This window comes from Anolis sagrei, chromosome 6, assembly GCF_037176765.1.
Source record: "Anolis sagrei isolate rAnoSag1 chromosome 6, rAnoSag1.mat, whole genome shotgun sequence".
NCBI classification, from domain to species: domain Eukaryota; kingdom Metazoa; phylum Chordata; class Lepidosauria; order Squamata; family Dactyloidae; genus Anolis; species Anolis sagrei.
This window is the reverse complement of record NC_090026.1, coordinates 49,451,731-49,463,799: the sequence shown is the minus strand read 5'-3', so window position 1 is coordinate 49,463,799 and position 12,069 is coordinate 49,451,731. Positions and strand designations below refer to the sequence as shown.

General features: G+C 41.3%; 1 protein-coding gene across 2 annotated transcripts in view; it reads left to right on the top strand.

Moving 5' to 3' along the window:
• NBR1 (NBR1 autophagy cargo receptor) overlaps window positions 1-12,069 on the top strand; it is a 36,223-nt gene that overhangs the window by 17,176 nt on the left and 6,978 nt on the right. For both annotated transcript variants that reach the window (XM_060781257.2, XM_060781256.2), the window contains exons 8-17: window positions 291-499; window positions 2,115-2,276; window positions 5,386-5,592; window positions 5,901-6,057; window positions 7,351-7,641; window positions 9,902-10,054; window positions 10,153-10,228; window positions 10,450-10,560; window positions 11,553-11,714; window positions 11,809-11,940. In XM_060781257.2, the coding sequence (XP_060637240.2) occupies window positions 291-499; window positions 2,115-2,276; window positions 5,386-5,592; window positions 5,901-6,057; window positions 7,351-7,641; window positions 9,902-10,054; window positions 10,153-10,228; window positions 10,450-10,560; window positions 11,553-11,714; window positions 11,809-11,940 (1,660 nt within the window). The remainder of the gene's footprint in view (window positions 1-290; window positions 500-2,114; window positions 2,277-5,385; window positions 5,593-5,900; window positions 6,058-7,350; window positions 7,642-9,901; window positions 10,055-10,152; window positions 10,229-10,449; window positions 10,561-11,552; window positions 11,715-11,808; window positions 11,941-12,069) is intronic.

The following is a 12,069-nucleotide window of genomic DNA, read 5'->3' as shown; positions in this document are numbered from 1 at the left end:
TGAAATCAAAGATGGCAGAGAAAATTGTATGGGAATATTGGAAGATATGTCTTCTCCTCTATATCTCTAGTAAATGGAAGCATCAAAATCCAATATCCCAGATTCTACAACAATTTGTGTTATGTTCAGTGTTAACATTTGTTGCTCTCTCAAGCTTCATCTCTGGCCTAGTGTGTGACAGCATATACATATTCTGGGATTGTAGAACAGAGTGGGATGTGAGTGGCTTTGGGAGTATTCCTCTGAGATGTTACTCAAGATACATCTCTTTACTCTCCACAATTCTTCAGTTCCGTGAACAAGTGGTCCAAGAGACAGTCGAAATGCTCGAACAGAAGTTGAATGAGAAGCTTCTCCTCTACAACCAACCTCCCAGTTCCTTGAGCAGCTCAACCCACCAGGCTCCTGTGAGCCCTCCAGTGCAAAGCAATCCTTTTGACTGGCTCCTCTCCTGCAGCAACTGTCAGGCCCCCATCGTGGGCATTCGCTACCAGTGTAGGTAAGAATGGACAGAAGAGGTTAAATGCAAAGTTGTGTGACTCTGCTTGTTCCCCATTATTCCATAATTTAGCATCCTAAGATTCAAGGGGTGGGAAGGGAGGGATGCAAAAGAACAAGTTTCTAATATTTATTATTTACCCTTTTTTAAAAAAAACCCTGTTTAGACATATTCAATCTCTGTTCACACCGTGTTTTTAAATTTTTAATCTATTATTATTATTATTATTATTATTATTTATTAACTTTATTTGTACCCCGCTAGCATCTCCCGAAGGACTCGATGCGGCTTACACAGGCCGAAGCCTCAGAAACACAATACAGTAAAACATAACGCAACAATAGTAAACAAAGCAAATCAAATAGTTAAGCAAAATAACAAACAACAGTAACAATACATCAAGACACTTTAAAACTGGGCTGGCCAGCGCAATGGGGTACAGGGTTAAAAGTGCTGGAGTGGCAGGAGGAACATAGGATTAAAAAAATAGTGCGATGTGCAGTAATATTAATTGTACTAAAGTGCTTCTAGGACTTGGGATGGGGGATTCCTAATCTGAGAAGGCACATCGGAACAGCCAAGTTTTTAGGTTCTTTCTGAAAGCTGCTAAAGTAGGGGCCTTTCGAAGATCTTTTGGAAGGGCATTCCAAAGTCGGGGGGCAGCCACAGAAAAGGCCCTGTCCCATGTCCCCACCAAGCGCGCTTGCAACGTGGGTGGGATCACGAGCAGGGCCTCCCCAGATGACCGGAGCGAGCGTGTGGGTTCGTAGATGGAGATGCGGTCACGCAGGTAGGGTGGTCCCAAACCGTTCAGGGCTTTGTAGGTGAGCACCTGCACCTTGAATTGGGCTCGGAAAATAAATGGCAGCCAGTGGAGCTCCTTAAACAGAGGGGTAGACCTCTCTTGATAATGAGCCCCGGTTAGCATATTACATTTGGCCCTGCCCACAGTGTTGGATTCCTATGTTTTAAATTTCTTGTGTTGTTGTTTATATGCTATTTATAATATTTTGCATGTATTTTATTTTGCTTTGCCTGTGTTGTGTTTTACTGATGCATTATTGTTGGGGCTTGGCCTCATGTAAGCCGCACCGAGTCCCCTTGGGGAGATGGTGGTGGGGTATAAATAAATTTATTATTATTATTATTATTATTATTATTATTATTATTATTATTATAAAAGGAGGATTCTCTTCTGACTGACGTTTGTTAAATATCAGTCACTGAGACTTCTCTGAGACAAGACTTCTCTGAAACGAGTGTTGATGTCTGTCAAGACCATTTGCGTGAGTCTGCCCCCACACATACTTGTCAGTCAATATAGTTGTCATTTAGAAACCTGTCCTCCTTTTTCCTATAACATTTGGGTCATCTCTCCGTGATTTCCTACTGATTTTCAGTGGTGCGGCTGGAATTCTACAGTTGTAAAATGTCTCCTAGATTTGCAGAAATTGCTTACCCCAGCTGCTGGATCGATATTAAGAACATTACCATTATTTTGCTGTGTTTCTCACTAAAAGTCATTATGTTTCTATAGAAAGAAATTTAACCAATCAAAGTAATAGTTGAAAAAGCGATGCAACAAATGACACCCATGCCCATCCTCTCTTTACAGTGTGTGCCCATCCTACAGCATCTGTGAATTGTGTGAAGCAGGAGTCTATGCCCATGATCCTAACCACGTGCTTTTGAAGCTGCGAAGACCGATCTTGTGCATCTCAGAGTCATACAACCTTGGACAGTTCTCCCCTCGCCTTGCCACTCTGGAACAAGTCAGGTCAGCACATGTTGTCCTGAATTTCATGGCCAGTGGAAACCACTTCGATTTGATCTAAGTGTTTGCAGGTGGTGTGGAATAGTGAGTCAAAAACCGGAGAAGAAAGCAAGTTGGTATATCTAGACATGTGCAGTCATGCAACATAGTCAAATTAGTATAAGAATGTAAGAAAAACAGACTTTGGATCCTTTGGGTTGCCCTTCTCTATAAAATTGTGTTGAATTAGGCCAAAGGGTTACTGTTCAACAGAGTTTTCTACAGTGATAGGAAGCCCACAAGCAAGACATTAGCATAACAGCATCATCCCACTCATATTTCCCTACCAATCAATATTTGGAACTCTACTGCCTCCGATTCTGGGGATAATGTACACCTATCATTTCTAGTAGTAGCTACTGTTAGACTTGGTTCCAAGAATTGCCTAATCCCCTTGTAAATCTATATGGTAGGTGGCCATCCCCACATCTTATGATAGCAAATTCCATTGCTTATGTACTATATTAAATACTTTTTATCTGTTCCAAATCTCCCACTGCACTGCTCAATTTCATAAAATTACCACCAAATTCTAGTACTTTTATATAATAAAGTATTTTCAGAAGTATTATCCACTTTCTGTATTTACAATGCTATTCTGACTCATCCTCCCCTTTGCTTATCCTTTTTCCAAGTTAAATATCCCCAAGTGTTTCATCATAACAGGTTTCTACAGAGCCTTTTTTGTTACCTTTTCCTACAAATTTGGGTTACTTTTTCTACACATTTGTTATATGAAATTCAGCCTTCATCCTACCCCCTGAATGTTCTGTTGTCATCCCCATCACCGCTGCTGTCTCCAAATCTCTGTGACATGCCCATTTATTTCCTTCTGTAGCACTCAAGGTTTAGTGTAGGTTAAGGGGAGACAAGAAGTTTGAGATATATGACACAGCCACCCATCCAGCAATCTGCTGTGTAGAAGAGAGGTGATTATTTGGGCTGAGGAGCCAGACTAAAAGCCCATTCTTCTGATCTAAACTGCAGTTGGGTGAGACATCTCAACTGACTAAATAACACTTGGGAGCAATGTCATGCCCCGGCATCACAAAGTGATCAGCATCAGCTGAATGACTTGGCCTCCCTTGTAGGAAGGGAACTGGCTTTGCTATCCCTTCCCTGCGGAGGGAAAGTGGTCAGGAAGCAAAATAATGCTCATTTGATGCCTCTTTACCTCTTTTGTGCAGAGAAATTAAACAAGGAACAAAACCACATTTTTTCAGCAAAGGCTTCTCTATCAGAACTGAGGGGGATTTTCTACCTTTTTAAATAGTTTATTTTATACTAGCTGTCCCCTGCCACACGTTGCTGAGGCCCAGTCTGGTGATCTGGAAAATAAAGTAATGAAAAAGTGTTGGTTTCTAATATATGTAATTTCTTTATGCTTGTGGGTAAACATTATTTCCTCTTGTTTCTTTGTGAGTGTTGATGTAGAGATTGCCTGGTTTGCCTACTCTGGAACATGCAACATATAATTGTCCTTTAGGGGTCCCTTTCAAATCTATGGTACTATATCTGTCATATACATACATATATGTATGTGTGTGTGATTCATATCTATCTATATCTATGGCTGGATGGCTCTTTGTCAGGAGGGCTTTGGTTGTTTTCTTGCCCTGGTGAAGGGAGTTGGACTGGATGGCCTTAAGGCAGCATTTATCAACCTGGGGGTAGGGGTCATGACGGGGTGTCAGAAGCGTCGGCAAAAACCATCAGAAAACACAATATTTTCTGTTGGTCATGGGGGTTCTGTGTGGGAAGTTTGCCCCAATTCTATCGTTGGTGGGTTCAGAATGCTCTTTGATTGTAGGTGAACTATAAATCCCAGCAACTACAATTCCCAAATGTCAAGATTTATTTCCCCCAAATTCCACCAATAATAATAATAATAATAATAATAATAATAGTAATAATAAACCTTTATTTATACCCCGCTACCATCTCCCGAAGTACTCGGTGCGGCTTACAAGAGGCCGAGCCCAAATACATCAGTAAAAAAGCAACAACAACAATACAGACAATAAATAAACTCATAAACAAAGCAATAAACAGTAACAATAACACCACGATGCATTTAAAACCTATGGCAGGCCAATTGTAATAATTAAAATTTTAAAAATGCTGGGCATGTCAAGGTAACATATAACTAGGATTGGTATTTGGAGAGAGATGGAGCGAGCAGACAATCCAGTATTTGGATATATGGAGTATTCGTGCCAAGTTTGGTCCAGATCTATCATTGTTTGAGTCCACAGTGCTCTCTGGGTGTAGGCAAATTATAACTCCAAAACTCAAGGTCAATGCCCACAAAACCATTCAAGTGCTTTCTGTTAGTCTTGGAAGTCCTATGTGCCAAGTTTGGTTCAATTCCATTGTTAGTGGAGTTAAGAATGTTCTTTGATTGTAGGTGAACTATAAATCCTGGCAACTACAACTCCCAAATGACAAAAGTATTTTTTGAGTGATGGTCACTCATTGGGTTGTTAGGCATATTCTGTCCAAATTTGGTGTCAATTGGTCCAGTGGTTTTTGAGTTATGTTAATCCCACAAATGAACATTACATTTTTATTTATATAGATTTTTGTTTAACTGCTGTTCTAAACCGCCTTGAGTCTTTGGAGAAAGATGATATAGAAATTTCCCAAATAAATAAATAATACTGCCTCTGATTGGAAATAGCAAGAAGGATCCCTTTGAGCATCCACAAACTCTTATCTTCCTTAATTGTGAATGAGAGGGGATTTGGAGAGGAAAAAGTTTGGGAGTTTCTGGGGGATCTAATTAGGGTTCCAGTAAAAGTCTTTCTCTCCTGTATTAGAGTGTTCACATTCACATTTCCTTGCTGCCTGTTGGGGAACATGATTCTTTGCAGAACCCACCCCTCATTACTTGCATTTCTGTGACTTGCGTGTCCTGGTAAACAATAAGTCATAATAGCTGCATGAACAGTTTCAACAACACAGCCTTTAGAGCCTGGAGAGGACACATGGTGGCTTTTAGTTTCCTGAATCCAACTCTAGATGTGCAGAACCTCCAAAAACAGAGGCTGATCTTGCCCTTTGGTTTCTACAGACTCCAAAAACAGATGGATAAGCGTTTCCTGAAGGCTGAGAAGCAACGCTTGCGAGCAGAGAAGAAGCAGCGCAAGGCTGAGGTGCGGGAACTCAAAAAGCAGCTGAAGTTACATCGGAAAATCCATCTCTGGAACTCTAGTCATGCTCTGGAGAACACCAGCTTAGCTGTTACCAAGACTGAAAACCTACAGTCCAGTACACTTCTGTAAGTAATCTCTAGTCTGGACCAAATGCAGGAAATAATTGTTCCCTACAGGTTTAAATTTTGATGGATTCAGGGGGATGCTGTACCTTAGCCAAACTATGGAGTTTGTATCTAAAATTCTTCACTCAAAATTCCTGGTCCCTTTTTTAACCAATTTCAAAGCCTTGTTCAGGAGGAGCCATAGTGGTTTGTAGTACATATCCACACTCAACTTCAGACTAGTCTAGATCTGCTTCAGTGGGAAGGAATGAACTTTCCTACATTGAGCTTGAGCTGAATAACATCAAAGGTCCCCCTTTTCTTCACAGTCCCCTTCAAGGTTGTCCTGTCATTGTCCCCACTCTGAGCGCTGCCTTCGTGGATGAGAATCTGCCAGATGGAACCTGTCTCAGGCCAAGGACAACCTTCATCAAACATTGGCGGATGAGGAACACTGGCAACATGGAGTGGAGCTCTGAAACCAAGGTGTGCTGTGGTGCTTAATCTGTACAAAAGGGAATACTACATCTCTTCTTTCTGGCCTCTTGATCAGCAGGCATTCAAATCACAAGCATGTCTATTCAAGAGTAACCTCTAGGACAGCAGCTTTTCAGTCTGTAAAGCACAGAACAGTCCATTTAAAGTTTGAATAAACGCATTCGTGAGAGGCTGCTCATGAATGCCAGGTGTTGTAGGCTATGTTTCAGAGGAATGAAATGACAAAACCACCACTGAGTGTTCCTTAAAAAACCTTATGAAATTCATAGGGTCACTATAAGGTGACAGTTGACTTGAAAGTATACACGCCTTGAAACACATTTTCTCTGAGAGATCATTGAAGTGGAGTAGTTGAATGGGACAGGAAGTTCCTTGTCTCTGTTTTAAAATTCAAACAGTATGTGAACGGTCTCCTTCGTCTGTTGGTCATTAACTCATTTCTTCAGAGTGAATTTATGTATGTATTTATTTATTTATTTCATATATTTATATCCCGCCCTTCTCCCCACAAAGGAGAATCAGCGCAACCTCACATGAGCATCAGAGGATGCTAACAGCATAAATACCATAAAAATTACAACTCACAATAAAATCATTTCAAATCATTGTACAACATCATCAGTAAAATTTAACAATAAATTAATAGATTAACGTTCCAGTAAAACCAAGCCGAGCCGGGAGAATCCATATTGCAAATCCAAATGTCCTTTTCCTATTGCCGCTGGCCTCTAATCGAACGCCTGGCCCCAGAGCCAGGCCTTCAGTTGTCTTCTAAAGGACAGGAGGGAGGTGACCAACATGATATCCTTAGGGAGAGAGTTCCACAAACGGGGGACCACTGCCGAGAAGGCCCTGTCTCTCATCCCCGCCAACCGCATTTGCGAGAGTGGTGGGATCGAGAGCAGGGCCTCTCCTGATGATCTTAAGCTTCGTGATGGTTCATAGCAGGAGATACGTTCAAATGGGTAATCAGTTTCTTTCTTTCTTCAGTCCCAGAGGATTTGGTGCTAAAGAACTCCAGGGGACTTTGGGTTAGTAAACAGCCCAAAGCTTTATGGAATTATGAAATATTCACGGTAGTCTATTCTTGGGTGTTTTAGGACAGTATCCAAACCCAGCCAGAAGTCCAGGCCTGAATGGGGGTTTGACCTTTAGCATTCCACTCTGACCAACTGATTATTTGTCAGAAAAAAATAACATTTCAATATCTGGAAAATAATTAAATATCTGGAATGACATGGAAGTAATGGCTTTCTGTTTTGTTTCTTCTTTATCCTTCAGCTAAAATTTATGTGGGGGAACTTAACCCTGTTGTCTTCAGAGAAGAAGGATGTGATTGTACCCTCCTTGCTACCTGGCCAGGTGGGAGTTGTCTCAGTGGAGTTTGTGTCCCCGGCAGTGGAAGGAACCTACACATCTCACTGGCGGTTATCACACAGGGGGGAGCAATTTGGCCCCAGGATCTGGTGCAGCATTGTTGTCGACCCCAATTCCTCCAATACTGAATATACAGAGAATTGCAAGCTGGTATCTACTTTCTGCCAGAAGGGCAGATCCCTTTGTAAGGAAGAGGTAAGGTCCTCATGTCGCTGAGCTATGTAAGACTCCTCGCCAGTCCTGTTTTCTTCATGTACACTTGTCTCCTTCCTTTTATACCTCTTCCCCTTCTCTCATGGCCCACGCTTCCCAACTTGCCACATATGTTTTTATCCTTCCTTCAGCTAGGAGGATTATTTAACTTCTTCAACTCAGTTATTGCCCCTTTTCTTATAAGTTGTCTGTATTTGCAGTAATGTGTGGCATAGCTTGAGCTAGTTGACACTGTGTCACAAACTTACTGCTGTTTGGCTTCTTAGACAATGACTAGCAGATTTGAGAGGGGGAAAATTAAAAGCAGGCTGCACTCTATTACTACTGTCTTATATGTACATTGGTTGGCTTATGTCTTTCTCTTTCACCCCGATTTAAAAACATTTAGATGAAGATAATCTTCTCATTAACCAATAAGCAATTTGTCATACATATTTAGTTCATTTGTTCCTTTTTTGATAATGAGATTGCTTAGGATTTCTTCAAAATTAATCAAAGAACCAGGAAGCTGCACTAAAGTTTACAGGAATTGTTTTTTTATGGACAAGCAAAATGTGTATTTGAAATTATACAACAGCAATAGTTCTTACGTTAGTGGGAAGTGCCATCACTCATTAGTCGGGCCTGTACTTTGTATTCATAAGGTCCTAATTTAAGCCCTAAAACAAGCAAAGAGAGAAAAGGACTTCGGCTTGAATGATGATCAGTTGCAAATTGCAGCATTCCTTGCCATTTTGCTATGCTGGCTAGCTACAGGTACTGAAGACTGTTCAGCCTCTACAGGGAAAAATATACACACATAGCCTGCCCAAGAAACCTCTTGCCAGTCAATATAGGCCACACTTACCCAAATAAGTGCATTTCAGGTGTATTGAACTACAGCTGTCATAGTCCACTACACATACAAGCTTTGAATGTGTTCTGGAGGTGGGTTGTAGGGAAAAAAAGCAGGGGTCCTCAAACTTTTTAAACAGAGGCCCAAGTCACAGTCCCTCAGATTGTTGGAGGGCCAGATTATAATTTGAAAAAAACATGAATGAACTCCTATGCACACTGCACATATCTTATTTGTAGTGGAAAAACACTTTAAAACAATACAATAATTAAAATGAAGAACAATTTTAACAAATGTAAGCTTATTAGTATTTCAGTGGGAAGTGTGGGACTGCTTTTGGATGATGAGATAGGATTGTTGTTGTTGTGTGCTTTCGAGTCATTTCAGACTTAGCTTGACCCTGAGTGAGGGCCGGGTAAATGACTTTGGAGGGCCGTATTTGGCCCTCGGGCTGTAGTTTGAGGACCCCTAACCTAGAGACAGGGGCGGCTCAACCTATTACGCAGTATAGTTGATTTTGCCCAGGGGCGCTCTTGAGGCGCTCTTGGGGGAAAACAGACCTTGACATATGTGAGTTGTAGTTACTGAGATGTATAGTTCACCTACAATCAAAGAGCATTCTGAACTCCACCAATGATGGAATTGAACCAAATATGGCACACAGAACTCCCACGACGAACAGAAAATATATATCAGTGATTGGTTGGGGGGGGGGGGGGCAAAATACTGTTTGCTTACATTTGAAAATTACCTAGGGCCACCTCTGCCTAGACAGTTCTGATAATGACAATATTAAGCTAACGAATGGCCTTGCTGGGTGGGGCCATTTCCTTTGTTTCTTGATGGAGTATAGGTGCAGCTGAACTTGTATGAGAGTTATATCTATTTCCTGGGACAAAAGCAAACTTTTTTATCCTGGTTTTTAAGACCAGTTATTCAGAGAACAGGATTCTAAAAGCTTGTTTTGCAACCTGCAGTGCAATATTCAATCTACAGTATACAGAGCCTGTATTCCATAATACTCTTATCCAAATAGGAAATAAAAAGAAATTCTAGACTCTCCGCATATTCTGTATTCATTTTACTTTTTTTCTGAATGATACTTAGAACAAGAGTGGAATTCAATTTACTGAGGGCCCTTCCAAACAGCCCATATAACCCAGAATATCAAGGCAAAATAACCCACAATATCTGCTCTGAACTGGAATATCAGAGTCCATACTGCTATATATTCCAGTTCAAAGCAGATAATGTGGGATTTTATTCAGTTGTGTGGAAGGAGCCTGAGATAGCAGTATAGCATAAACAGGAATAAGATGGGGCATTTGCTTGTGTTATTTAAGGTGAAGCTAGTTGCCTCAGGTGACATCTCTCTACTCCTGTTAGTAATAATCTTGTTCCCTACAGGAAAGACTCTCTAAGTTCAAGGCAGAAGCTCTGCAGGCTGTTGATAGTGCCATGCAGGGAGGTTTGGTCAGCCGGACTGCTCCAGCCAATGTCAAAAGCATCCTAAGTGCTAGAGAGTTTTACATCCCTTCAGTCGACCTTCTCACAGCTCAGGTGAAATTTTAGTGCACACTAAGATTGTGGATATTTATTTCATGCCTGTTTTTTCTTTCTTTACTTTGATCTTGATTTCTCTGATTTCTTTCCATTAGGATTTACTCTCTTTTGAATTGTTGGATATTAACATTGTGCAAGAACTGGAGCAAGTCCCTCGCAACACTCCTGTTGGTAAGCATGTTGCCTCCCTAGAAGGCTTTTGAGAGAAGGTGATATTAATGATGAATACATTCCCACTCCATTCCCCAAGAGATACACTTTTAGTAGTTCACCTAGGGTTCATGTTAGGATCCATCACTGGGCACTTACCAAATCATATATTCTCATAGAGGAACTGTGTCTAGTCGCTTGAGCTCTTCCTCACAGCCTCTGTTTTTGACCTGCCCTTCCAGACACGACTCCAGATATGTCAGTCCTGCCCCATGATGGCTCCCCGTTGGACAACACCAGTCTGGACCAGAAGCAGGAAGAAAGGGAAGAAAATACATGTAAACAATTATCTGGTAAGCAGTGAAGATCATTGAGCAAGTCTTAAGTGATCCTTCAGTCCTTTGATCTGAAGCCTCCACTGTCCCATATGACTAGGTGGCTTTTTATTTTTGGAAATGAGTTTTGTTCCAAAGTGGATATGTTCAGAACAGTCTGATATTCTTAATAACACATAGCCCCCCTCTACATTACCATATAATCATAGCAGATAATCTGGATGTTATATGGCAGTGTAGAAGGGGCCACAGTAACAGGCTGTCTATACTCTGGCAAGATAAACTAGGGAAGGTTAATGGGCTTTAGCTACCTAAATAAACCATGGAAGTTTAGCATTTTTCTTTCTTTTTTATGTGCTTCAGCACTAGCGCCAGGATATGAGTTGTGCAGCAACACACACTTACACCCAGGTGTTGTTGGACACCTGGTCTCACCAACCCTAGCCAGTTAAAGCCATTGGTGAGGAAAATTTGGAATTGCAGTTGAAAAGCATTTGGAGACAGTATGATTCTCATCCCTGCTTCACCAAGTCTATTTTCTTCTACTCTCTCTTCAGCTAGTGTATGGAAAGAGATATTGACTGATGATTGAGAAAGAAAGATTATAAACTCCCTTTGAGAAACATGCATAATTTAATATAATGGAGAGTTGGAACTAGCAAGAAAAGTGGCACTCTCTTGCCCTGATTTAGGGAGACATCGCTGCCTTTGCAATATCTTCTGTCTTTACTTAATTCCTGGCTCTCCTGTCAGATCTACTTGCATGTACCCAACTAATTTCCCTGAAGTGAAAGGCAAAAAAGTGCCATGCTCAACAGCGTTGGGAGAAAAAAAATAAACATTGATATAAGTCAAGTGAAATCAGTGTAAAGGACCTAAAGGGCCACAGAGTAAGAATCTATTCCTGGGGAGTCTCAGGGACACATTCTGCATGCTTCCAACCTCTAGAGAGGTCCTATTTCTTATCTGTGTGACTTCTAAAGCTGGTGACAATTACTGTTAACCAACAGATACTCTGGTGGGGAAAGGAAAGACTGAAAACTCAGCAAATCTAGAGGAAGCAGAAGAAGACATGAGTGGGAGACAGTTTGTGTGTGAAACAGTCATTCGCTCTCTCACGTTGGATGCTGCACCTGACCATAGGCCCCCACAAAGGAAGAAGTCTTTGCAGGGTAAGTGCTTTCTGTTGCTCTGCTGCCAGCATTGTGCCTACAGAAGAAGCTCCTAGTATATGGTTCTCATCCTCTTGTGTTTTTCCTGATTTAGGGTCTCTGCAAACACTACAAGATACCATCCACTACAGCCCTAAAAGCAAGGACCCTGTTAGCCCTGTTTCTACACCAAAAGAGCCAGAGTCTAGCAATCGAGGCATGGAGATAGCTAGAGAACTTGACTTCGGTAAGGGGACTTGACTGGAGTTTGCTTTTCTTAGGAGTTATGGTGTCTCTGTCCTACTGACGGATTGCTGTAACAACAAAGTATTGGTATTTGAAAAGAGGAAGGTCAGATTTTTCTAGATGGTTGTTG